This window comes from Eretmochelys imbricata, chromosome 3 (assembly GCF_965152235.1).
Source record: "Eretmochelys imbricata isolate rEreImb1 chromosome 3, rEreImb1.hap1, whole genome shotgun sequence".
Lineage (NCBI taxonomy): Eukaryota > Metazoa > Chordata > Testudines > Cheloniidae > Eretmochelys > Eretmochelys imbricata.
The window spans coordinates 60,110,180-60,136,483 of record NC_135574.1 but is presented as its reverse complement, the minus strand read 5'-3'; the positions used below and the strand labels follow the sequence as shown (position 1 = coordinate 60,136,483).

Genomic DNA, 26,304 nt, shown 5'->3' with positions numbered 1-26,304 from the left:
ATAATAATATCACTCAAGATCACTTTATTTGAAACTGTTATAATACTGCTTGAGAAGTAATCTCTGGTCAAAGAGCAACTGTGTTTTTTCTTCTTTTTTTAAAACAGAAATGCAGATCTTCTCATGACCCCAAATCTGAAGCATTCCTATTTAACTATTACATTGCTTACATTTGGATACTGTTTGTGAGCATGTGAATTACCCTCTCTGGCGCCACAGTGCATTTTGACACATACTCGTTTGTAGATCAAGCAGAATAATCTTGTAAGGGCAAATGTAAAGGTCAAAATATGAATTAATTATCTTGGTACCAGATCATCCCCTATGTGTTACATGACAATTTTACTGAAAAAGAAAAAGTTATCCATTTCATCCTATAAATATTTTCTTTATTTGCTTTATGTTTAGAAGTAGCTATTTAAGTTCTATTAACAGAAATACATAACAAAAGCTTCCTAACAAGTCAAAAAAAATTAATTACAAATGCTGAAAAAGTTGGCCTCATTAACATATGTACAAACTTGTTTACTTAATACATATATTTTTGGGAATGTATTCCTTTTATGACACACATTTATATAGGCATTAACATTCCCAAATAACTTTTGAGCAGAGAATACTCCAATTCTTTAGTCTGGGCAGACAAAGATAAAATATATTTCAGTTTTTGACTGCAGAGCTAACATGCAACAGACGTATTTAGTCTGAGCTACTGTTGATAAATTGTTCTGTTCCTTCTGGCAAAGATCCTTCTGGTGAACGTAGGTCCTTCTGTCCCTTCTTTTCTTTGTTCTGCTGTTCCTGCAATTTTAGGATTATGTTTCGTATTTCTTCTCGTTTAGTTTTCATTCTGGGGCGTGGAAACCAGTCTGTTAAATTCATTGGTAGCTCAAAATTGAGAATGGGATTCTGGAAAGAGTTCAGTTGAGTATTATAACATAATCTTTACAACACAGTGATATTAAACACAAGACAATGCAATTGAGAATCTGAAATTGTCACCAAAACGTTCTCTCTCTCTGTAGTGAGTAACAAAGGAATCATCATCTTGGGGAACTAGTCATATTTGACTACCATTAAATGTTTTCCCACATGATCTGTAAGATGATTGATACTGGTTACTAAATGCTTACATTTTACAGAAATTTTAGAAAGTAGAAATGACAAAACTATTTATAAATCTAAAACAGTGCCTTCCACCCAAAAAGATCTCAAACCACTTTACAGATAATTTGATATAGGAATCACTCCACCCACCAATAAAAAGATACATTCCTTCCTCCTTCTCCTCCCGGCATCAGGGAATTGACTTCTATTTTTGTTTTATACTCCCCTCTAAATTCAAATAAATCATGAAGTAACCTGACATACACTATTGTTAATTCAGTCACACTGCTTTGGTTAAACACAAAAGTTGCACAAATAGTCTATTTAGAGTGCAAAATCTTTTGGACACACAAACCTTGCTTTCACGTTAGTATTGTAAAAACAATACTAATAATTTAGAACAAAAAGAAAACCACCTGACCGTTTTTACAGAAAATTTTGGTAGCCTGAATGTAATAACCCAAATTAGGATTTGATCATGACATTTGGGAATACCCCTACTCATATACGTGTCTTTAATGACCACAATTAGTCAGGGTCTTCAATTTTACATTTCATCTGAAAGGCAGTGCTTTAAATAGCACAGCATTCTTTACCACCGGGCTGGGCACTGCTTTAAACAGATCAGAGAAAAGGATATTTCCCTATTTAATCACCAGCATCACTCTTTTCTCATTGGAGATGTATCATCCACACATTTTACTGTGCTGGCTGATTATGTTTTAAGAGATCTGACCAAATTACAACAATTACTATAAAACACTTATACACTACTTCAGGTTTCCATGGCACATTCTAGAAGTCACAAATATATAAATCTTGAAATCCCTTTCACCAACAGAAGTTGGTCCAATAAAAGATATTACCTCACCCACCTTGTGTATCTAATATCATGGGACTGACATAGCTACAGCTACACTGCATCTGATAACTGAAGCATTTTACCTTTAGTTAGAAGATTAACGTATGGTCAGATGTAATTACTTTTTATCATGATAAGAGAGGGACATCTCATATGTTTCCCAATTATAGTATCTGTCGGTCAAAGCAGTTTTACTTTCAAAACATGAGTAGAGATGTTTTTAAATATGAGTAGAGATATATTTGAAATAAATCCATGTCTAAGGAAAAAAGTACATGAATTAACATTCTGTAGCTGCTTCCCGTCCTCTACTTCTTTTTCTTCACTTGTTTTAGTAACAGTTGTGGCCCCTGCTTTACCTTAAACACCTCTTCTTTTTTAAAAATAATTTCTGCTATTTGCCTGGTAGCTGAAACAATTATTGGGATTTCTCTGTAATTTTCAAATATATTAGTAACCAAAACTGACTGGATTATTTATCAACTCAAAAATATTCGATGACTGCATCAAGATTAAGAGCCAAATTCTCCCGCATCTGTTATTTCCTGCGGTATAATGTGGCTCACAGGGGATATGCCAGAGGCAAGGAGCATCCCTGACTGACAATTTCTTTAATCGTGTTGCCAGACCAGATAGGGAGAAAGAGTCAGTCTATAGTAACTTAGGAACTATTCTGCAGGTGAGTGGGCTAAAACTTATTACAGAACTTGGTTGCCTCCTAACTCCTTCACCATATGAAGAACTGGAACCTCTAGGACCTCGTGACTGCAGATTCATGCAAAGAGGGAATGTACCATGAAGGCAGTTCTTGTCTGCCATGTTCCCCAGTTTAGTTCACAGGGAAGTGTGCATGAGGCTCTAATTTGAAGGTAAAAGTAATAAAATATATAAGAAACTTAAAAGAGAAGCTTATCAATTAAAGTCAAATTCTGGTCCTATGGAAATCATGGGAGTTATACAGTTTTATTTCAGTGTAACACGGATTTGGTTCTTATCTGGTAACAATTCAGTAATTTAACTGCATATCCAGGTAGCTGAGCTTCTTGAATTCTAGTGTAGTGAGAAGTCCAATGAGAGAAGTTTACAGTTACTGAGTATATTCAGAACCCTATTTCCTGTATTATTGGAAGAAAAAAAATCTCAAGAATTAGATTAGCTGCCAAAATGTTAATAGAAGAGTCTTCTGTGTTTAAAGCAGAACTGATTACAAGGCTCACTTAAACCTACATTGCTGAATGCATAATTTAAAAAATATGTAGTGTGTGCAGCAACGGAAAACATTTTTCTTAAAGTTTTCCTCCGAAACATCCATATCTTCTAAACTGTATGTTGTGACACTTCTTCTGTGTGATCATTAAACGTGAGAACTATTGTCTTTTCCAGAATGGATTTGTTTCACCTTGCAAACTTATTTTACAACACCTATAAATCCTGTTGCACTGGAATCTTCCCATTCTTTAAACTAGGTTTTATTTGACAAATGCAGGATACAAAATAAATACCATGACAGAAGCAAGTAAACTTACCTCAAAAAAGCTCTCCACATATTGCAGTACATACACTCCACAATCACTAAAGTTGTTCTGTTGTGGCACTTTTGGATTGGAGCCTTTCATGACATCTTTAGAGAAACTTCTTTTACTACCTTTCCTCACCTCCCATTCCACTTCCAAATATCTGTGACAAAAGGTGTACAGAAATCAAAACTTGTTTTTTTCTTATGGAATGTTAAAACTTTTGAAAAAAAAGAAATTATATGTTTAGAACTTACTCCCTTAGTATTTTCACAACATTTGACCGGGAAGGGCCTCTCAGGGAGTCCATAAGCAGAATACAGGGTCTATGAATGAGAAAAAGTTTTTTTTTTACTCCTGCAAGTACTGAGTATTTTACAACAATTAGAAAAGCACAAAAAGTTATATTACTTTGAAGTCAGTATAAGTACAAAAGAAGTTATCTCTAGATTTAACATTTCACTAAGTCCAGAAAGCTTCAGTGGCTATTTAAAAGTGTCAATTTTAAAGAATCACATTGTGTCTGAAAATTATTTGCTCATTAGATAGGTCTACACTGCAAAGAGAAACCTGTGGCGATGAGTCTCCGAGCTTGGGTCAACTGACACAGGCTCGCAGGTCTTGAGCTGTGGGGCTAGAAATAGCAGTGTAGATGTTACTCTCAGGCTGGAGCCCAGGCTCCGAGACTCTTCCCCCTTGCTAGGTTTCATAGCCAACCCAACCCAAGCAGGAATATCTACACTGCTATTTCTAGCCTGAGTAAATTGATCCAGGCTCTGAGACTCAGTGCCATGGGTTTTTCTTTGCAGTGTAGACATACCCATTGTTACACGTAAAACACAGATACTCTCACTGAAAGATTAGAGAAAACTTACTCTATTCTTCCAGTGTGTAACTCTGGGCATTTGACAAAACTGTGTGTACGGTGAGTACCACTGATCTTCTTGTACAGCCATTTAAGTGCTGTGCCAGATCTTAAGCATGTACTTAACTTTAATTATGTGACTAATCCCATTGACATTAATGGCACTACTTGCATCCTGGAAATGAAGCATGTGCTTAAGCACTTAGCTGGATTAGGCCTTAATCTAATATATCTGTTAGACATTTGGTGGTGGCAGCAATAAAGTCCAAGGGAAAAAGGAAAATAGTTTGTACCCTGGGGAAGTTTTAACCCAAGCTGGAAAAATAAGCTTAGGAGGTTTTCATACAGGTCCCCACGTCTGTACCCTAGAGTTCAGAGTGGGGAAGGAACCTTGACAGAGGACATTTAAAATAAAATGCAGTTGTAAATTCCCGAGATTCCATCTCTTAAACTATTGAATTTTTTTTTTTAAAATTGGACTAGATTTCAAGTTGACAATGTCCCTTTACGAAAACAGCAAACAAAACAATAACGAAGAAAATGTAGAGTATACGTTGCAGATAACTGCAACAGAAATACAGTTAATGATTTAATATACACATTTATATATAGTCAGTATCAAAATGACAATGTCCTCTTTTTTTATAAGTAATATAATCAAATGTTTCAGAAACTCATTTACTGCTTTAAGTTGTAGGTCAGTAAAATGGCATAACAAATGTCTGTACTTAAAAAAAAACACATTTCCCATATTTGGGGAAAAAAACAAACTACCTCTTCAACTCACTCAGTTAACTTAATACAGAAAAAGTTTTGCATGAGCATTTAGTTTCAAGGACTTTCCAATCGCTGGCAGTAAAAGTTGAAGCAAAAGAAAAGTAATTTAAAAAAAAATCAGACAAAATACCTTTTGAAAAAGTTAGATTGTGCTAATATGTTTTACTGGTTCATATACTTATCACTGCTAACAGTGGAGACAACTTGTCCTTGTATGCATGTCCCCAAAGGAACAGCCTATTCCCAATAACAGAAAACAAATGCACTGTTCAGATAGTACAAAACAATTTTTGCAGTATCTTATACTTTTATAGATGATGCTACTGCAAGTAACTACTTTTCAAAGTAGAATGGAAATATTTAACCATGTTTATAGTAAAAATAAATATGTTCGCCTAGTAATTGTACAAATTTTTGAATTGCACAGCCTTTAAACTTTGAAACAAAGTAAATTACTTACACAAGCAATGGGTTTTTTAATATTAAAATGTTGTTTCAGGAAAGAGGTGCATTTTAAATTAATGAAGAAATGAAACCCCAAAAATGATTTTTGTTGGTATTAAACTAAGATTTTGACACAACACTTTGAGGATCTTGTTAGTAAGAGGGACCTTATGGTTATGTGTGAAGATACTAAAGAGTTTATGGCTTTTATTTCCATTTCTACAGACAGACTAGAATTCAGAGTGCTAAAGGTAATCCATGGCACATTAAGCCTTTTTATTTTGGGTGGGAGCAGTGCTAAAGGGGGCGATCACCATCTGCATGGGGCATTTAATTTCAAACCGTAACTTGAAGCCATTGCCCCTCCAGCTGTGATATTCTTAGATCTCACAAGTTAGGTTTATTTCTGCTGTTATAAATACGGCATAAAATATAATGAATTATGGATGATACACATGCATTAAACCATTATGTATTTGTTACTGTAAGCTTTATATTATAATATACTTGCATTTTTTTCCTTCTTGTAGTATATAATATAACACAAAGGAAAAACAGGATTAAAAGGTAAAGAAAGAAGAGAAGGGAATCCGTGAAGGCATCAGTGCTAACTGAAAAGTATTTATGACTTTAGAAGTCTACATTTTTATCACTTAACATTTGAACTACTAAAGCTAGCGATAGGCAATAAATTTGCTTTTACATAGCTTTCTGGTTCTTGGAATCCAGTTCTCATGTTTGCAACAGAAAGAACTGTTTTAACTAAAAGCAATTACAGAAGTAACAGATTTTCTGTTATGACTGTTCTGAACAAAGCAAAGGAAATATGCCTAACAGGTAAGTCAGGAAAGAGGTGCAAGAAAGAGGACAACTGTGATATTGTGATATTTTTGGCAAGAAATTGAGACTGTATACATATTTTAGTTTTATATTATTTAATATCTGCCCCATTCTCCCCTGCTAATTTGAGATGCCCACAGCTAAGGCCTTAATTCAACATCTATTTAGGCACATGTTGAATTGTAAGCAATTTCCTATGTATTTTGCTAAATAGGGATGGCGCTTAAGTACATGCTTAAGTAGTTTGCTGAATTGGAACCTAAATACTAAATCACTAAGAACAACAGTTTTATTAGAATAAAAATATCTTCAGACGCTTGTAAAAGCGAGTCTTTCTACCTTAGCAAACCAAAGGGGAATATCTATTTATTTTCAAAAAGAAAACGAGTACTTGTGGCACCTTAGAGAATAACAAATTTATTTGAGCATGCTCAAATAAATTTGTTAGTCTCTAAGGTGTCACAAGTACTCCTTTTCTTTTTACAGCTACAGATTAACCCGGATGCTACTCTGAAACCTATTTATTTTCAGTGCATAGGGAGTTCCACACAAAATCCTAAAACTAGATTATACTGCAAAATATAGAAACCTCAAAAAATAGGAACAGTATGTTAGCAGCATCTTATGAAGGTTGAGTGACACCCTCTTAGTGCTGTCATTCTGTTTTACATTTTATTATTTTGAAGTTCGTTCTAATCAATGTATCTTTATACTTACTGTATGCAGATATTAGGCTTCAGATGCCACTGTCCCAACTCTGAATTACAGTTATCATCTACAAGGCCTCCATCATCGCTGCTGTCTTCCTACAAAAACAAAATATTTGTGGGAGTTTATAGGCTGACTGCTTTTTAAATGGAATGCAAATAAAAATTACACTTATTTACAGTATTTACTTAAGACAAGGAACTCAAGTTTAGCACAGTTTGCTCCCACAAATTAACAGTAAATTTTGCATCATCAAACTTTCAGCTAACATTACTTCTTGTCAGTTTCCTATTGAGGAGACTCAGCAAACCTACCAGAATTGGGAATTGATACTCAACACAACAAGCTAAAATACTCAGGTTGGGATATTTCAAGTAGCCTAAGCTGAATTTCCATGGAAGTGACATTCATACTGTTTATATATGCAAAGATAAAAGGACTACCAGAAAAAGATAGTTACCTTTTCCGTAACTGGTGTTCTTTGAGATGTGTTGCTCATGTCTATTCCACAGTAGGTGTGCGTGCTCGCCATGTGCACCGGTGCTGGAAGTTTTTCCCTAGCAGTACCCATAGTAGGAGCATCGCTGAGCCCCCTGGAGTGGCGCCTCCATGGCGTGGTATAAGGGGAGCTGCACGCTCCCCCCACCCTTGGTTCCTTCTTGCCGGACAACTCCAACAGAGGGGAAGGAGGGCGGGATATGGAATAGACATGAGCAACACATCTCGAAGAACACCAGTTACGGAAAAAGGTAACTGTCTTTTCTTCTTTGAGTAATTGCTCACGTGTATTCCACAGTAGGTGATTCCAAGCTATATCTGTTGGAGGTGGGTAGGAGTTCAACATTCCCGGGACGGAGTACAGCCCTATCGAACCCAGCATCGTCCCTGGTTTGGGATACAATCGCATAGTGCGAGGTGAACGTGTGAACAGAGGACCAGGCAGCAGCCTTACGGATGTCCTGAATTGGGATGCGGGCCACGAAGGCAGCTGACAAGGCCTGTGCCCGCGTCAAGTGTGCCTTCACGATCGGTGGCGGGGAACTCCTGCCAGATCATAACAGGTGCAGATGCACGAGATGATCCAGCGAGAGAGGTGCTGGGTGGAGATCGACCGCCCCTTCATGCGCTCAGCCGAAGCAACAAACAGTTGTGAAGAATTCCTGAACGGCTTAGTCCGTTCCAGGTAGAAAGCCAGTGCCCTACGCACACTGAGCGTGTGGAGGTGGTGTTCCTCATTGGACGCGTGAGGCTTGGGGCAGAGGACAGGCAGGAAGATGATCTGACCCATGTGAAAGGCGGAGACCACCTTAGAGAGGAACGCAGGGTGTGGACCAAGCTGGACCTTATCCTTGTGAAAAACCGTGTACGGGTCCAGAGGTCAGACCCCTGAGCTCCGATACCCGCCTGGCCGACGTGATGGCAACCAGGAAAGCCACATTCCATGAAAGATGAGACCAGGAGCACTTGGCCAGAGGTTCGAAGGGGGGTCCCGTGAGATGGGACAACACCAAGTTCAAATCCCACTGTGGGACAGGGGGCCTAGAATATAGGAAAAGACGGTCCAATCCCTTGAGGAACCGTCAGGTCAAAGTATGGGAGAACACCGTACGACATTGCACCAGCGGATGGAAGGCCGATATGGCTGCCATGTGCACCCTGACTGAGGAGGGGTTCCGGGCCTGGGTCCCAAGGTGGAGGAGGTAATCCAGGATAAGATTAATTGGGGTGGCTGTCGGGGAAACACCCCACTCAACAGCCTACCTGGAGAACCTGGACCACTTTGCCAAGTAGGCTCGGCGTGTGGATGGCTGCCGACTTTCCACAAGGACGCGTTGGACCCCTTCTGAACACACCCGCTCCTCCCCGCCTAGCCATTGAGCAGCCACGGTGTGAGGTGGAGAGCCTCTAAATTGGGGTGGAGGAGATGGCCTCAGTTCTGGGAGAGCAAGTCCTGGCGGAGAGGCAACAGCCGCGGTGGGGCCACAACTAGGCTCACGAGGGTCCCGTACCAATGCTGCTGGGGCCAAGCTGGGGCGATTAAAGCTGTGCCTTGTCTAACTTCACCTTTTCTAGGACCTTGCTGATGAGCGGTAAGGGGGGGAAGGTCTGGTGAGTCACCTCTGAGTGCAGAGACCACTCGTGAGGGGAGGAGAAATCCCTGCTCAAATGATCGGCCCACGTGTTGCGGGCTCCCGGCAGGTGGAAGGCCCTCAGGGAGATGATGTGGGCTATACAGAAGTCCCACAGCCTGAAGGCTTCTTGGCAGAGGGCCAAGGACCAGGTCCCGCCTTGCCTGTTGATGTAAAATATTGAGGCCATGTTGTCCATGAAGACCCTGATTATCTTGCCCTTTAAGTGTGAGCGGAAAGCCACACACGCCAGGAGTACCGCCCTGAGCTCCCTGACGTTTATGTGGAGGGACAACTTCGTGGTCGACCACAGCCCTTGGGTCTGAACTGTCCCCATATGGGCCGCCCAACCCAGGTCTGACGCAACCTAGGTCCGGTGATGGGGCCAAGTCCTGGAAGGGGACCCCTTGGAGCATGTTGCTCAGGGAGGACCACCACTGTAGGAAGGCAATCACCAGGTCGGGCATGGTGAGGACTTTGTCCATACTGTCCTGGGCCTGGAAGAACTGTTAGGCCAACCAAAGTTGGAAGGGCCTCATCCGGAGTCTGGCGTGGCGTACTATGTACGTGCATGCCGACATGTGACCCAGGAGCTGTAGGCACGCCCTGGTCGTTGTCATGGAGAATTTCAAGATTGAGGCGATTAGCCCTTTTAGGGTCTCAAACCTGCCCAGCGGGAGGGAGGCCATGGCCGTCAAGGCATCAGGAGCGCCCCGATGAACTCTATGTGCTGGACTGGAACTAATGTTGACTTGGCCTTGTTTACCAACAGACCCAGGTTGGCACAAGTGGACAGAAGGAGCACCAAGTGGTCCTGCATCTGCAACCAGGAGCTGCCCTTGACCAGCCAGTCCAGGTAGGGGAAGATCTGGACCCCCCAGCACCTGAGGTAGGCCGCCACCACCAACATACACTTCGTGAACACCCTGGGGGCAGTGGATAGGCCAAACGGGAGGACCGTGAACTGACGGTGTTCTGCCCCACTAGGAACCGGAGGAAGCGCCTGTGCCCCTCGAATATATGAATATGGAAATACGTGTCCTGCAGGTCCAGGGCCACATATCAATCCCCAGGGTCTAGGAAGGGTATGATAGAGGCCAGGGAGATCATGTGGAACTTGAGCTTGACCGTGAACTGGTTCAGGTCCCGCAGATCTAGGATAGGCCTGAGACCCCCTTTCGCCTTGGGGATAAGGAAATAATGGGAGTAAGCCCCCTTGCCCTTGAACTCCCCAGGCATCATTTCCACAGCTCCCAGACTGAGGAGCTGGCCCACCTCCTGCTCTAACAGGTCCACATGTGATGGGTCCCCAAGACCAGTGAGGGATGAGGACGGTTGGGCAGGGGCAAGACAAACTGCAGCATGTAGCCCCGAGAGATGGTGTTGAGGACTCATTGGTCCAAGGTTAGTCGCAACCATTCCAAGAGAAAAGCACACGAGTGATTGCGGAAGGGAAGCTTTATTGACAGGGGAGTCCCCTCGGGAGTTGCCCAGCTACCCCCGGCACTCCATCAAAAAAGCCTTTTTCCCCAACTGCTTGCCCTCAGAGGACCCAGGTTGTGGGGCAGGACACGACCGCTGTTGAGGGCGCCCCTTCCGGTCCTTAGACCTGTTATAGGCGGGCTCATATCTAGACTGAGAAGCCTGGGTAGGGGCCTGCTATGGCTTGAACTTGGCTTTGGCCGGCGGTACATAAAGGCCCTGGGTTTGCAAGATCGTGAGGGAATCCTTCATGCCATGCAGCCTGGCATCCGTTTGTTCTGCGGGACGTTTGTTATGCATCCGTTTGTTATGCAGGATCTCCCGTTCTCATCGAACGGGAGATCCTGCATAATTGACTAGGACTCCGTGGATAGCCCGGACAGCAGGAGCCATGATGCCCTCCGCATGAATACTGCCAAGGCCATGGATCGAGCAGCCATGTCCGCCACACCCAATGCCGCCTGTAGGGCAGCTTTGGCGGCAGCCGCACCCTCCTCCAGCAGCGCCTTGAACTCTTTCTTGTCTCACTCCGGGAGGGAGACCTCGAATTTTGGCAGTGAGCCCCACAACTTAAATTCGTATCTGCTCAGGAGAGCTTGGTGGTTAGCCACCTGCAGCTGGAAGCTTGAAGATGAATACAACTTCCTACCGAAAGAGTCCAGTCTCCTTGAATCTTTATTTTTGGGCGTGGGAGCTGGTTGGCCCTGTATCTCTCCGTGGTTGACAGATTCGACCACCAGGGAGTTGGGTGCCGGGGCGGGGAATAAAGGTATTCATGCCCTTGGGTGGGTACAAAATATTTGTGCTCTGCCTTCTTTGAAATGGGGGCCAGGGAAGCCAGCATTTGCCACATGGTGTTCGAAATGTTTGCTACCCCCTCATGGAGGGGCAAAGCCACCCCGCCCGGCACCGGGGAGGACAGGACATTAAAAAGGGAGTCTGAGGGCCCCTCCAACTCCTCTGCTTGGAGGTTAAGGCTCAATGCTACCCTTCTCAGGAGCTCCTGGTGTGCTCTGAAGTCCTCCTGCGGGGCAGAGGGGCTGCAACTATGTCATCCGGAGCGGGAGACAAGGCTGGCACAGAGCTCTGAGTGTCTGCCGGCACCGGAGGGTCCACCCCTTAGTCGGACTCCGGGTGCGGCGCCGAGGATGTATGTCCCACTCATTTAGCTCCTGGGGGCCAAGACAGCGAGGTTGACGGCACCTCTGAAGCTCCGGTTACTGAGCGAGCCCCCACCTGGGCTGCGTCAGAGGCCACGGTGCCCACTGGTACCACTGCCCTTGCCATGGGGCCCCGTGCCACTGCCCCTGCTGCAGCACCGGCTGGTTGGCTTGACTAGGCTGACCAAAGGAGGAGCGGCTGCGAGCAGAGGTTGGGCTGACAAGTGACCTGGCACTATTGTGGGAGGAACGGCGGTGCCTGGAGTGACAGCGTCCACAGGACCGTGACCCCGATGCAGAGGAGAAGTACTGCTCATAGCTGCTGCTCCGCGATCTGCTCCGACACACGGACCTTCAACAGTGCAGTGCCAGCAATCTACGCCTCAAGCTGCAGGGGCAGTGTCTTGGCATGGAGCGAGAGCAGGAGTCTGACCGGAAGCGGCAACAGCGCCCATGTCATGACCGATTGCAGTAGCCCCAACGACTCGGTGACCGTCTGCAATGCCTTTCTTGGTCATGTCGGTAATTGCTTCGCAGTATGGAACGGTGCTGGGAGCCCTGATCAGACGGCACCCAATCAGACAGTCTAGCAGGTGTCGACGGGATACAGTCCTCGTTCATTGCTGAACGATCGCTGGGCGGAGAGCGGGGTCGGTCTGCTGTCTGAGACCTGCGCCGAGCTGGGGGCGATTGCGGGGAGCCCAGCGACAGTTTCCCTTTGGAGTGGGAGCCCGACACCGGCAGCACCCCTGGTACCGGCATGGTCATGACATCTGCAAGGCCTCCGGCGTCGAAGGCATCTGGACATCCGAAGAGGCCTGACCCGACGTGGCCGGGCTACTCCTCTCAACATGAGTTAGAGGCCTAGGGGCTGGAGAGGAATGAGGGCTGCCTGACATGGGTCTAGCCTCTGCCCCTACTTTCTCTCGATGCCGCTGCGACGTTGGGCCTTTCCTTGACTTCTTGTGTCCCGTAGATGGGGAGTGGTACCAGCTAGTGGAAGGCACAGAAGGGTCGCCACATATCGAAGTCGCGGTGCCAGGAGCCAAATCGGTGCGGTGCGCCAGGGTCCGCGCTGACTCCATGAGAATGGACCGGAGTATAATGTCTCTTTCCCTTTTTTGTTCGGGGTTTAAAAGATCTACAAATCTTACAGCGGTCGCTGATGTGAGTCTCACCCAAACAGCATAGGCAATCCGCGTGCGGGTCACTTCTTGGCATAGAACGCCTGCAAGTGTCGCACAACTTGAAGCTTGGGGCATGCCCCGGCCAGGGTACTCTAGCTAACTGAACTGACTGAAAGAACTGACTAACAACAGTACTAGCACTAAGCGAACTGAAAACTTCTGGGGACGAGCTACAGCTAAGTTGGAGCAGTGTAGTTCCAACGCACCTTCACTGGTGCAAGAAGGAACTGAGGGTGGAGGGAGCACGCAGCTCCCCTTATACCGCACCATGGAGGCGCCACTCCAGGGGGCACAGCGGTGCTCCCCCTATAGGAACTGCTAGGGGAAAACCTTCTGGCACCGGTGCATGTGGCAAGCACGCACACCTACTGTGGAATACACGTGAACAATCACTCGAAGAAGAACTTGCTCTTCAGGTTCATATTTTATTCACTTATATCACTCTTCTGAGCAATCTTCAGTGCAAAGGTTTTGCCTTTATAGGAGAAGACAAAACTTTTATAGATGAGAATTCTGTCCGTGTTTACGTGCATTTAATAATGCAACATTACACATGGATCTTCTTGCGTTTTGAAGAGAAACTCCTTGACTAGCACCGAGGACCATTTTTGTTACAGGAAAGAAGATGGCTTTTCAAAAAATAAAACAAAGAAGTATAGCAAAATTGTTTGAAAATCTTTTGGACAGAACTAGCCAACTCATAATGCAATGTGTTGCCAGGTTGAGGGAGAGTTTAGATGGTTGTTCTCTGGCATCAGTGTCATGCACATTTCGCCTATTTCTGTGCCTTCTTAAAGGTTTCTACTGCAATCAGCCTCTATATATTTTAGCTCAACTTACCTGTTTCTATTCTAGTTCTGGCAAATTCTGATAGATGGGAATAATAACTTCAAATCCAGGCTGAATCCTGAGCTGCTGCTACAACAAGATTCAACATATCCCCTTCTCCTCCCAAAATGCAAGGACCAAGGCAGAGGCTGCCTATACCATTCTCCTGACTGCCACCCTCCACCAACCCCAACTCAGACTCTCTGCCCATCCCTCTTACGGACTCTCAATCTGCTCCCAGCAAAGGTTCCCTTTTCATCGAGGATTTAGGGAGTGCAAGAGAAAAGACAATAAGGAGTCCGTTTGGGGGAAGGCTTAAAGCAGACCTCGGCATAGTCATGAGTTGGGAAAGATGAGTTTAGTCTATCTGCAACAGCCGTTTAGGTTTCAGCCCAGATACGAGGTTTTGACCACACACAAAAACACCCCACAAATGCAAACCTTGAGAAAGATTATTCAGTATGCTGGGCTCAGTAGGAAGAATACTGCTTAAGAAAACTTCAATCCCAAGGTATGATGTACTCTTGAGTCTCTTTTTTGGAGAGGGAGATAAATGGTAGAACAGAAGACTCCTATCACTTATGTGAAAGGATTTGAGGGTCTCTGATCCTTTGATTTCAGATGTGAAGATCTGCACCGGTACTGATTCAGTTCTGATGGCCTCTTAAGGGAGGATAACTTTTTGTATACCTTCCGGAAGGACAATACAGCCTTTAAAAGCCTGGAAGAATGTCCTCCCTCCCAGGACCTCAAAACAACGGCCTAAAATGGGTTTGTAAAGGACATTTTCCCACTATCTAAGACCCTACATTTTTTAAATCCCAATGTTTTCTTCTGATCCTCTGGTTTGGGAGTGGAGAGTGAAAGACAACAAACCTAGACAAAACCCCCTTTTTAAAATTAATATTAAAAAAGAAAAAAGAAAAAGAAAAAGGCTAACATCTACCTACGAAGTCGGTCTATTGCCAAGGAATGGCATTTAAAGAACAGAGAGTGGATGGTTCCAGGACCTGCTATGAAGACAGAAGCAGAGGAACTGAGGGAAAGTAATAGTCACTGCTTTCTAAACCTCAGCTAAATCATTACAGTCCATGATCAATAAGCAATAGTGCACGAAGCATAGTGCATGATCTGTACAGCAGATTCTTACTGAGCCAATTTTGTGAAAGAGTATATCATTAATCTTCTAGCAGTTAAGATGCAAGTATAATTCTAATACTGAGCAACAAATGTTCTAGGTTCTAACCTTACAAATGTCAAATCTAGGTTTCACACAATACGTAATTTACTATCTGCATACTGCTTTTAAAAACACTATTCACACATACAATCTGATTTTTGTTCTTCAGAAGGGGAACAATATTACACATTACCTAAACAACGTTGTTAAATTCTTTACCTGGTTATCTTGATCTTCAGAAAAATCTATAAGCTCATCTTCATTTAGTTTACTGCCATCAGTGGAGTCTTCACTATAGTTCAGCCTGATTTTGTGCAAGCCATCTGTATTAAACACAGATAGCCAGACATTTAAAAATCAAATACAACATCATTTTTATAACCTCATAATGGACTAAGTGAAGTGTTCCTCACAAATAGCATTTCAGAAAGTGTTTTGCATTCGAAATCTTTAGACCTAGACCAAAACAATAACTAGTGAAACTAAGCTACATGTGTTTATGTCACTAGCAAAACTCTGCTTTGCAAATTACTTCCTTAAAGCTTTACGTTTCCAAAGGAACTTTACAAAACACTAGTCTCAGAGTCCTTGTGAAGTAGGTAAATAAATATACCAGTGTTACAGATGAAAAAGCAGAGACATGATGTGACTTGGTGCATGATCACAGCATTACAGCTCAGTTCTTCTCCATGAAACCTTTGCCTAATGTACTCAATGTTTTCCCACACAAACAAGTTACCCTTTCTGTGCTTTACTTCCTGCATCTATCAAAACAAAACTAGTAATATTTTGTACTTAAAGTCCTTTTTTTTTTTTGGTAGGATTCAAAGCACTTGCCAAAGGTGAGTTAAAACATTACTGGTCTTATTTTACACATGATTTAACTAAGGCATAGTTTTAAAGTAATTTGCCTAGAGAGAGTACAGGTCAGGACTCACTCCCTTAACCTAAATGGGTATTTTAAAGATGAAAGCAGGAACAGAAAGTGGGGCTGTACTTTTACAGAACCTGTTTTTTCCCCCAAAATGTTGGTATGACTGAGTTGGAGCAATTCAGAAACCTATGTTTTTTCACTATGCTATAGCTGCCAGCCCCATGCATTCCAATAGCATGGGACAGGCCCGCAAATAAATGAGATCTGTTTTACAATCTCATACTTTGTATACACACACACACACGTTAAATATATATGAGTTTTTATTTGTCTGCTTATTTCTGAGCCTTTGGAGTACACTTGTTTCATGTTTTCAGACTTCTCAGTACGATAAAGGACTAGAAACTTTCATTTTAAAAAAAGGAAGCTGATACTTGATATTTTTCTTAAAGCCACACCTGGTGAAAATAAGATTGAATAAGACTATAACAAGACTGGTGATAAACTGGAGCTGGAAACACAGCTATGCATTTAAAAAGAGGTTCACCTACACCCGATATCTAAGGGTTTAACTTAATAGTTTAAAATGTGACTTTTCTATGGCATAGGTACCTGGGGAGCAAGGAGGAAAAGGATATTAGAACATACAGTAGAACCTCAGAGTTACAAACACCTCAGGAATGGAGGTTGTTAATTATAACTCTGAACAAAACATTATGGTGGTTCTTCCAAAAGTTTACAACTGAACATTGACTTAATATAGCTTTCAAACATTACTATACAGAAGAAAAATGCTGCTTTCCCTTTATTTTTTTTTTTAGTCGTTTTACACAGTAATGTAATTTTTTTTTTTTTTTTTTGGGGTCTCTGCTGCTGCCTGGTTGTGTACTTCCAGTTCCAAATGACCTGTGTGGTTGACTGGTCAGTTCGTAACTCTGGTGTTTGTAACTCTGAGGTTCTACTGAAATTCCATCATCTTATGAGTCATTAAAGCAACTGGGCAAAGCACGTAATGAAAGTTATGGATGTCAAATTTGAATTGTAAAGGATTAGCAACTGTGAGCCACCTCATAAATCACAACTAACAAAATTTGTGGAAAAATTGCATTTTCTTCTCCCTCCCATAACTCAGACACTTGACAATACATATTTTGTTCAAACTTTTTTTTGAAAAGTTTCACTTTGAGGCAGACATCAAGAATGGAAAATTTCAGGCACAAAGGCTAAAATTAGGGAAATTATTAGCATATGAAGATGGGGTCGTTCTAGAAATTATTCTGTATTCTTAACTTTAGCAGCCACTACATTCACCAGCCATTATAATTTTACCACTAGTACAGCATTTTGAAATATTATTCCCTTTGAATAAGGTTGACAGTGCAGATATTTTGCATAAGCAAGCTAAAAACTTGAGGTAAAAAACAAAAAGCCAACACATGTCCAAATTTAAGTTTTGAGAACCTGGGAACAATTTTCAAAAGCACCTACCAGACTTAGGGCCCTTAAGTCCCATATTCAAAAGCGTCTTAGGCACTTAGAAGTCTAAATTGAACTTTAAGAAATAATTCACAGGCATCAAATATGTAATAATACATTTTGACACATTTCCTTCTTCCTCCTCTTCCCTTTCCACTATGATGCTGACAGAAGAGCTGAGGGAGTCTCTTGCTTGGAACAGAAAGGAAACGAAAAAAACAGAAAAGCTGCACAACTGCGGCAACTGTTCTCTGAAGTTTTATACAATCAAATTTTAATGAAACTTCGAAGTTTCATACATACTTATATTTATAGAATAACAGAATTTATATTCCATAGAAAAATTAAATCTCCTCTTAAACTCCCTCATTAACATAATTAAGACTGCATACAAAGATCAAACCTAACATGATCCCTGTACTACCTCACTAGACATCCCTCACAATTCAAATGCATTCCCATTTAGGACTACCATTTTTGGAAACTAACTGAAGGTTCTGAGATGTTCTTAACCAAGACAATTTACGTAATTTTTAAAGTAATATTTCATGATAGTATTAACAGCTTTACTAAAATAAATTGCATTATGTTTACTGCATTATCACCATCCACTAATTCTGTAATATTATCAGAAAGATCAAGTGCCCTACTCTGCAAAGATTTATGCAGGTGCTGAACTTGCCCACTGTGAGTAATCCAACTGAAGTCAATGGGACTAATCAAAACGTAAGTCTTTGAGGCACTTGAGCCAAAGTCTCTCCAGAAAGATTTCTGGTTCAACAGTGCCCGGCCCCGTGCACTTAATCAGTTCCCTGCCACTGCAGGAGTCTCAGATACTGGTGCACCTCGGTCCCTCCTGTTTTCTGTCCATGGCACACAATAGTTCAGTCTCTTGAGGACTGTAATACTTTGCTTTAATTCTGGTTGTTGGATTTAGTACATTTAGCGTGCTGGATCAGTGTCCTGTGATAAACCGGATTTAGACTATATGATCTGGCAGCCCCTTCTGACCTTAAACTCTGACTATGAGAAGAAAGAACACAAGGACCACTCTTCCCACTCATGTGCCTTTACCTGATACAATGGCAGCTCTTGAACTCCCCTTAGTGTAGTGGTTCTCAAACTATTGTACTGGTGATCCCTTTCACATAGCAAGCCTCTGAGTGCAGCCCCCCTTATAGATTAGAAACACTTGTTTATATATTTAACACCATTATAAATGCTGGAGGCAAAGCCGGGTTTGGGGTGGAGGCTGACAGCTCACGACCCCCCACGTAACCACCTCACAACCCCCTCAGGGGTCCCAACCCCCAGTTTGAGAACCCCTACCTTAGTAAAAGTGCTCTTCCAGACTAGGACCACTGCTGGAAGCAGCCTCCACAAAAAAGCTGGCCACTGGAGCTTGCCCTATGCAGAGGGACAGCACACTAAGGGCACCCTCTAAGGGTGGCACAGTGACTACATGACAATTGTTTTCATTTCTGTTTCTTTTCAAATGTAGGATATCACATACGTCACATCACTATATTTAAAAGAACGTTAAAGGTTGCAAAATCCAGCACGCAAAAGTTAGGAAACACCAGACATAGGGCTGCCTGTGCAATTTTAATGTGGCCCCCTTGTGGCATATGTATGATGATACAATTTTTAAATTCCATGGTCACAAACTGTTTTTTTCCACAGGACCGCTGCCTCGCTCAGTGCACGGAATGGGATGAATGATGTTCAGCAAATTATTCAGGTTTGTGTAACAAATTAGGTTGTTGATATTTAACCCTCATTTGTAGCAGAAGTTGGTAGATGTGCAGTGAATGAAGCCAGGGACTACAGGAAAAGAAAGGATGTAATGTTTTATCCCTGGCTTTATCATAGATTCTTAAGTAATGCTAGGCAAGTCAGTAACCTCCAAATATTCACAGGGAACCACTAGTTATAGGTTCCTCATTTTCTGGGTGCCCAACCTGAGCCATGGTACTCTCAACTGCAACTAAATTCCATGGGAGCTGCAGCTGCTCAGTACCTCTAAAAAAAATAAAGTCAGACTAGAGGTGTCAAGTTGGTCAGCCAATCACTGTGGTACCCAAAACTTTGTGAACACTTTTGAAAATGCTGGCTCTCATCTTTCTGTCTGTGCCCATCTGTGAAATGGCATAAAAACGCCTAACTTACAGGGATGTGGTAAAGATAAATACATCATCTTTGTGAAGCATTCACACAACAGTGTTAAGTAACACAGAAAGCTCATGAGGAAATTAATCTCTTATCATGCATGGATTAGATGATGTGTGGTAAGGCAGGTATGGGGAGAGGCCCATATATTGATAGATGGAGGATACAAAAATTAAATAGCCTCATTTCCTGAGTTGTCCATCTTGTGCGCTGAATGCAGAAAAAAGTATGTGAAACTGTATAATACATACGTACAAGAGAGAAGAACCAAGATTCCACAGCTGAGATACCTGTCTTCTGATAATAGGAACGCTGAATCTTTCATCCTAAAGCACATCGAAATAGATTTAAATGTACATACCCATAGGTTGTACAGCAGTTGTGTATTCACTCTGCGTGCCATTCTCATCTGCAGTCCTATGATCAAGTTTATGACATGCAGATTCCATGGTCCTAGGTTCTTCTGAATCACTGTCTATTTGATTTACTTTTCTAATTCCACTTTTTCCCCTACAAGGGCTTCTTCTACAATATAGCGACTCACTGTCTTCCATTTCCCTGTTTGTGTCAGTTAAAGCTACATGAAGTTTTTTGTTCAGTGTCCTTTTTACTGTAGACTTGGAAGGAGAGCTTTGTGAAGATGAATCCAACTCATTTGGCAAAGGAGATGGAGTGCTGCTCTCTCTCTCTGAAGAGGATGCTTTTATTTGCATTGGTGCACTTTCATGGTAGTGGGGATTTGGTTCATATCTGGGTTTTTCTAAACCAGGAAAACAGATGACAGCTAAAAACCAGTGAGCACTGCAAAAGAAAAATGAATTAGTAAGTTTATATTGATTTAATGTTTAAAGTTATCAGAAATAAAGTGGCAAAAATTGTAGTTAGCAATGACTATTGGGAATGGGAGTTGGTTTGTTTTTCCACTTTCCTGAACAGATTTGCTTTAAGCATCCATGACATTCTCCGAAGGCAGAATTAGTCCATGTACTTAGCTAGCCACCACCAAAGTCATTAATGGGATAGGTTTAGTTAAACAGGGGCACTGTCTGCATATTTCTTTCACTCATTGTTTATGACTTCTTTTCCTCCTCTGAAGCTTAAATATAGAAGTTTCCTCCTCCAGTGTGTTTTGTTAACTGAAGAGCTGATGTTTTACAGATGCATCTCATTTCCCCCCCCCGGAGATTCAGTGCTTGCAGCCCTGCCTGCATGTTCAGTCAATCAGTCTTGACTGTTGCTGGCACGACCAGCCCACCATCTCCAGCTCCCTACACCCTCCAATTATAAGTATGACCCCACACACCTCTTCCAATACCATGTAGCCTCTGGTGGAGGAAAAAACAGAGGAGGGAGAAGTGGGGACAATGCTGCCACCATCAGAGTGTGTGACGCCACAGGACAAGAGAGTTTACACTTCTTCCACACCAGTGTCAAAAAAAATAAAAATAAAAATGAAAAACTGGGGGAAACCCCAGTTTCTTCCACAGCAGATGTTTAATCCCTTTGCCATTACACGTTTCACTGAGAGCCTGCACCTCCACACAATCACGCATGGAGTAACAGCCAATTAGAGATGGGGGGGCGGGGTGAGGGAGCTGATCTGATTGAGCTCTCCTGGAGCTATTGTAACACAAACAAAACAAAGCCAAACAGTGCTTTATACAGATGCAGCAATAACGAAAGAGTTTTAGCTAGTGGCTTTCTCTAAGAAAAAAACTGACTTTGGGTAAAATTTTCAAAAGCTCAGACTCCCAGGGCACTTAAGGGCCATTTTTAAAAGTGACTTGGGCACTCAGAAAGCCAAAATATCATTGAAAGTCAATGGCACTTAGGCTCCTAATTTTGTTTTAGAAAATCACACTTATGTCCTTTTGCATTTTATCCATTTCTTATTCCTTCCAGCACTTACTAGATGCACAACCATAAGCTTATTAGTTGCAGATACTATGCCAAATTCCAGTATTGCTTTGTCAAGTGTGGGTTGTGTATTGTTAACTGTATACTTTATCACCAATTCTCTAAACAGACTGATTGTTTACTAGCATCTGAATGCAAGTAACATCAGTTTCAAATTTTGATTTCTAGGCTGTCTCCATACTGGAGAGTTGAAACACTGGCAGCTGAACCAGTACGATTGTACTGGTGTAAATGGCATCGGAGTAGTTGTGTCTAAACTGTCCATCCTGTTCTGAGGTCAATTCTGCCCTGTGTCCACACACTTCTCTACCCCGCCATTGCAGTTCAACTGTCTTCTGTATACTTATCCCACAGTTCCTGGAAAAACTCCCGGAAACAGTGGCTTGTGGGAGATTTCAAAAAGGCTTCCTGGAAGCAGATGGTCCAACTTCAGCAACTCCATCAGAAACTCAGCAATTGAGAAGACATATCCTCAAAATGAAGGCCAGGGCAAATAATTATAGTTTGCTCTTTTTGGCTGAAACTCCTCAAAAGTGAATCATCTCAGGCTGACTAGCAGAGGTCTTGTATGTTGGCAGTACAACTGACAAGTAACGTCAAAGATGATCAGCAATTATTGGAATTTATACTATGATTGTGAAAGATTCTCTAGTTGTTTCTTGGTCCTTGGAGTAATTGTTCCTCAAGATGGAGCTAACCAGGTGGAGCAGTAAGTTTGGTCCCTGACAGAATGATGATACAGAGTTGTCTGAGACCTGGTATGAACAGCAGTGACATCGTAAGAGACCAAAAACTTTTGTGCCTTTATGGGGAGCAAGTCCTTACAAATGTGGTATCAGACCACCAGAAAGAGCTCTGCTGACCACAGAAAAATCAGTGTGATTACCCCAGGCATCAGTTTGATTTGGCAAGTTTACAGTGCATGCTGTTGCAATGGATCTCTACACTGCAATTTATCAACTAGCAAATATGTCTGCGATCATCGAGAGATTTGAGTAACTGGTTCACCTGAATTGTGCTGCAGTTACAGAAGAAAAAGAAGTGTCCATTCTGTGCCCACTCCATCAAGACAAGGAGTGCATTAAAGGAAAAAGGTTGGGTGATGATCTTACTAGATTATCATAGTTGGTTCCTAGATGTTCAAAAGAGTTGCCAGGCAATATGCATCATGTAAGAATTTTTAAAAACTTTGCACTTTTCAGGAACACACTGAAGGACACACTTCCCTTCCTACATCACTGAAATTAACTGGATTTCTATCCCAACAGTGATTTTCAGTGACCCTCCATACCCACTCCTTACCTGGGTCACAAAGACATACCCCAATGCAGACAGAAGTTAGTTCAACTACACATCCAGCAGGTGCAGGATGGTTTATATAAGCATGTATATGACCTCCATTACCAGAACGCCTGAAGGTGTCTCAAACAATTTTACCCTGCAATACTACTATAAAGGTAAGAAATTATTATAATACTCAGTTCACAAATGGAAAATGGAGACAAAAGAGATTAAATGGCTGCTTAAGGTCATATAAAAAGTCTGTGGCTGAGCTGGGACCCAGATCTCCTGAGTCCCAGTTCAGTGCTTTCATTACAATGCCATCCTTGTGCACTTGGAAGACGCAACACAAAATGGCAGCATCTAACATGCAATCACAATACAATTAGCAATATGAGTATTTTAATATCTTCTTGATGTATTCTGCACATCCGCGAATGCCAGGTGGAAGTGCTTAACAGACTATACAGTAAGGAGGCCATAAGGCATCCAGCACTTAACAAACATAGCTGGGGAGCACAACCTGAAGTGGAGGCTTAACATGTTGTTTGAAATAGGTATGCAAATCAGATCAGAGATGCTTTGGGCTCATATTTTGCCAATACACGGGAGGATGTAGGGGACTGAACATGCTGGAACCTGAAAGACAGAAATAACTGGTTGGAAAATCGTTCCCAGACAGTAGTTACCAGTGGTTCAGACTCCTACTGGAAGGGCATAACAAGTGGGGTCCCACAGGGATCAGTTCTGGGTCCGGTTCTGTTCAATATCATCATCAGTGATTTAGATAATGGCATAGAGAGTACACTTACAAAGTTTGCAGATGGTATCAAGCTGGGAGGGGTTGCAAGTGCTTTGGAAGATAGGATTAAAATTCAAAATGGTCTAGACAAACTGGAGAAATGGTCTGAAGTAAATAGGATGAAATTCAATCAGGACAAATGCAAAGTACTTCACTTAGGAAGGAACAATCAGTTGCACACATACAAAATGGGAAATGACTGCCTAGGAAGCAGTACTGCAGAAAGGGATCTGGTGGTCATAGTGCATCACAAGCAAAATATGAGTCAACAGTGTAACACTGCTGCAAAAAACAAACAAAAAAAACAACCACCATCATTCTGGGATGTATTAGCAGGAGTGTTGTAAGCAAGACACGAGATGAAATTCTTCCACTCTACTCCGTGCTGATTAGGTCTCAACTGAAGTACTATGTCCAGTTCTGGGCGCCACATTTCAGGAAAGATGTGGACAAATTGGAGAAAGTCCAGAGAAGAGCAACAAAAATTATTAAAGGTCTAGAAAACATGACCTATGAGGGATGATTGAAAAAAACTGGGTTTGTTTAGTCTGGAGAAGAGAAGACTGAGAGGGGACATGATAACAGTTTTCAAGTACATAAAAAGGTTGTTGCAAGGAGGAAGGAAAAAAATTGTTCTCCTTAACCCCTGAGGATAGGACAAGAAGCAATGGGCTTAAATTGAAACAAGGGCGGTTTAGGTTGGACATTAAGAAAAACGTCTTGTCAGCGTGGTTAAGCACTGGAATAAATTGCCTAGGGAGGTGGTGGAATCTCCGTAATTGAGGATTTTTAAGAGCAGGTTGGACAAACACCTGTTAGGGATGGTCTAGATAATATTTAGTCCTGCCTTGAGTGCAGGGGACTGGTCTAGATCACCTCCCGAGGTCCCTTCCAGTTCTATGATTCTAACCGTTGGTATTTGCGGCTATTAAATATTTTTTTCTTTTGTTAATGGTGAATTTCATCTTATTATAGTAAATATGCTTTTCTTCATCAGTTTTTTAAATGTAGGAGTCTGTATAAGGGAGGCTAGGGAGTAGTGAAATGGTGATGTATAGAAGGTAAATTGAAGTACGATGGATAGATCAACTTAACACAGAAATAAAAGGCACAAATCAAATTTATTAAGCCCACAACGGCAAAAATAAGCCACTGAAAATACAAAAAGCAACAATGAAATATTTCCAGACTGCAGAGACAAGAAAGTCATGTGCTGGGGATTCCCATTCTCTTTGTCTTGATTGCCTGCACAAGTGGAGTGCTATGAGAACAGATGGAAGGGAGCATACAAGTTTAGGTGGCAGCCCAACAAAAGCTGCTACTCTCCTGTACCATGGTATTGTCCTGAGGATGTGGTACATATTTAACAAGTGCAGAGGACTACTGTTGGGATAAGACTGCTTGCTGTCTTTGCACCTGCAAGTATTCTTTCAAAAACTCCTCATGTATCTCTTGCTCCTGCAGCTTCATTCCTCTACCATGATGTACATTTATTCATTGATATTCTGTTCTCTTGGTTAAATCTGTTGTCTTAAAAATAAAAAATAAAATGTTGGTATGTGGTTCCTCAAACTCGGTAAGAGTGGTGCTTAAAAGAACCAAACCAAAACCAACAAACATGAAGGAAGATCTCATTTTCACTTTCCTTCCCCAGAAGATGGTCAAGCACTCAACTACTTGCGTTCCTGGATTCCTGGTTCCTTTTCTGCTCTGTGATGCTCTTGGGGCAAAAGTAGTCACTGAAGTGAGAAGGAGAGGTTTAATATGCATTAGGTCATTAATGGCACAGTCTGTCTTGGGATTTGAAATGATAGGGACATAAACGAACATTAACAACATTTATAATATGGCTCACTGGGAAGAGGTGTTGGATTACTGGGACCAATGTACATGGGTGTGTGGTGGTGCCAGGGAAGTCGTTTGATAGGGGTGTGGTATATTTCAAAAGGGACTAAAGAAACATTTATTGCAGGCATCTCAACATAATCTTTATAGTTAAGTCTCCAGCAAACAAAACAAAAACAAACAAGGGGGGGCAGAGGGATAAATTCATACTTGAATTATTCTCATGGATTATAGTTTAATGACATGCTCCAAAATTAGACACACATAAGAAGGCTCCATAGGGCCACAGGTATATTAGATTCATCTTCTGGTCTGATTGGTAAACACAATAGTCTGAATTGGCAAAAATTTGCAGATTTCAAAATTTTTTAGTTAAAAATAAATTCTCTACTTTAGGTTACTGCTCGGCCTTGTCTACACAGAAAAATTGTGCTGCTTTAATAATTCTGGTATAGTTAAAAAGCAGTACAACTCCCCCTGGGCGGATGCAGTTAAAGCAGGGTAGTTTATTACCCTTCCTGTATGGGAATAAACTATACTTGTATGAGTGCTTTTATACTAGTCTAACTGCATCTACATTAGGAGTTATAGTAGTATAACTAAATCAGCTAAAAAAAAGAAAAATCACACCTGCAACTGACCGTTATAGCAGTACAAAAACTGTATATTGACCGTTCTTAATGAATAGCAGTGAGGACAATGGAAGAGGAGAAAAGATCTACAATTCCATGGCCCTTGACTGTGGCTGTTAGCAAACTGCTCTAATTGTGTGCAAACAATGAGCTTGTGCCCAAATGTCGATATGAATTAAGCAAAAAGCAGAACAAAATGCATTTGCAACTAGGTAGCCAACTGAA

At 42.0% G+C, this 26,304-nt stretch overlaps 1 protein-coding gene across 7 annotated transcripts in view; it reads right to left on the bottom strand.

The window, feature by feature from the left end:
• Positions 1-367: 367 nt before the first annotated feature.
• SENP6 (SUMO specific peptidase 6) overlaps positions 368-26,304 on the bottom strand; it is a 164,577-nt gene continuing 138,640 nt past the window's right edge. For all 7 annotated transcript variants that reach the window (XM_077812718.1, XM_077812712.1, XM_077812714.1 and 4 more), the window contains 6 exons: positions 19,964-20,403; positions 15,303-15,406; positions 7,127-7,215; positions 3,741-3,809; positions 3,496-3,646; positions 368-909 (listed from right to left, as the gene is read on the bottom strand). In XM_077812718.1, the coding sequence (XP_077668844.1) occupies positions 700-909; positions 3,496-3,646; positions 3,741-3,809; positions 7,127-7,215; positions 15,303-15,406; positions 19,964-20,403 (1,063 nt within the window). In that variant the 3' untranslated portion in view covers positions 368-699. The remainder of the gene's footprint in view (positions 910-3,495; positions 3,647-3,740; positions 3,810-7,126; positions 7,216-15,302; positions 15,407-19,963; positions 20,404-26,304) is intronic.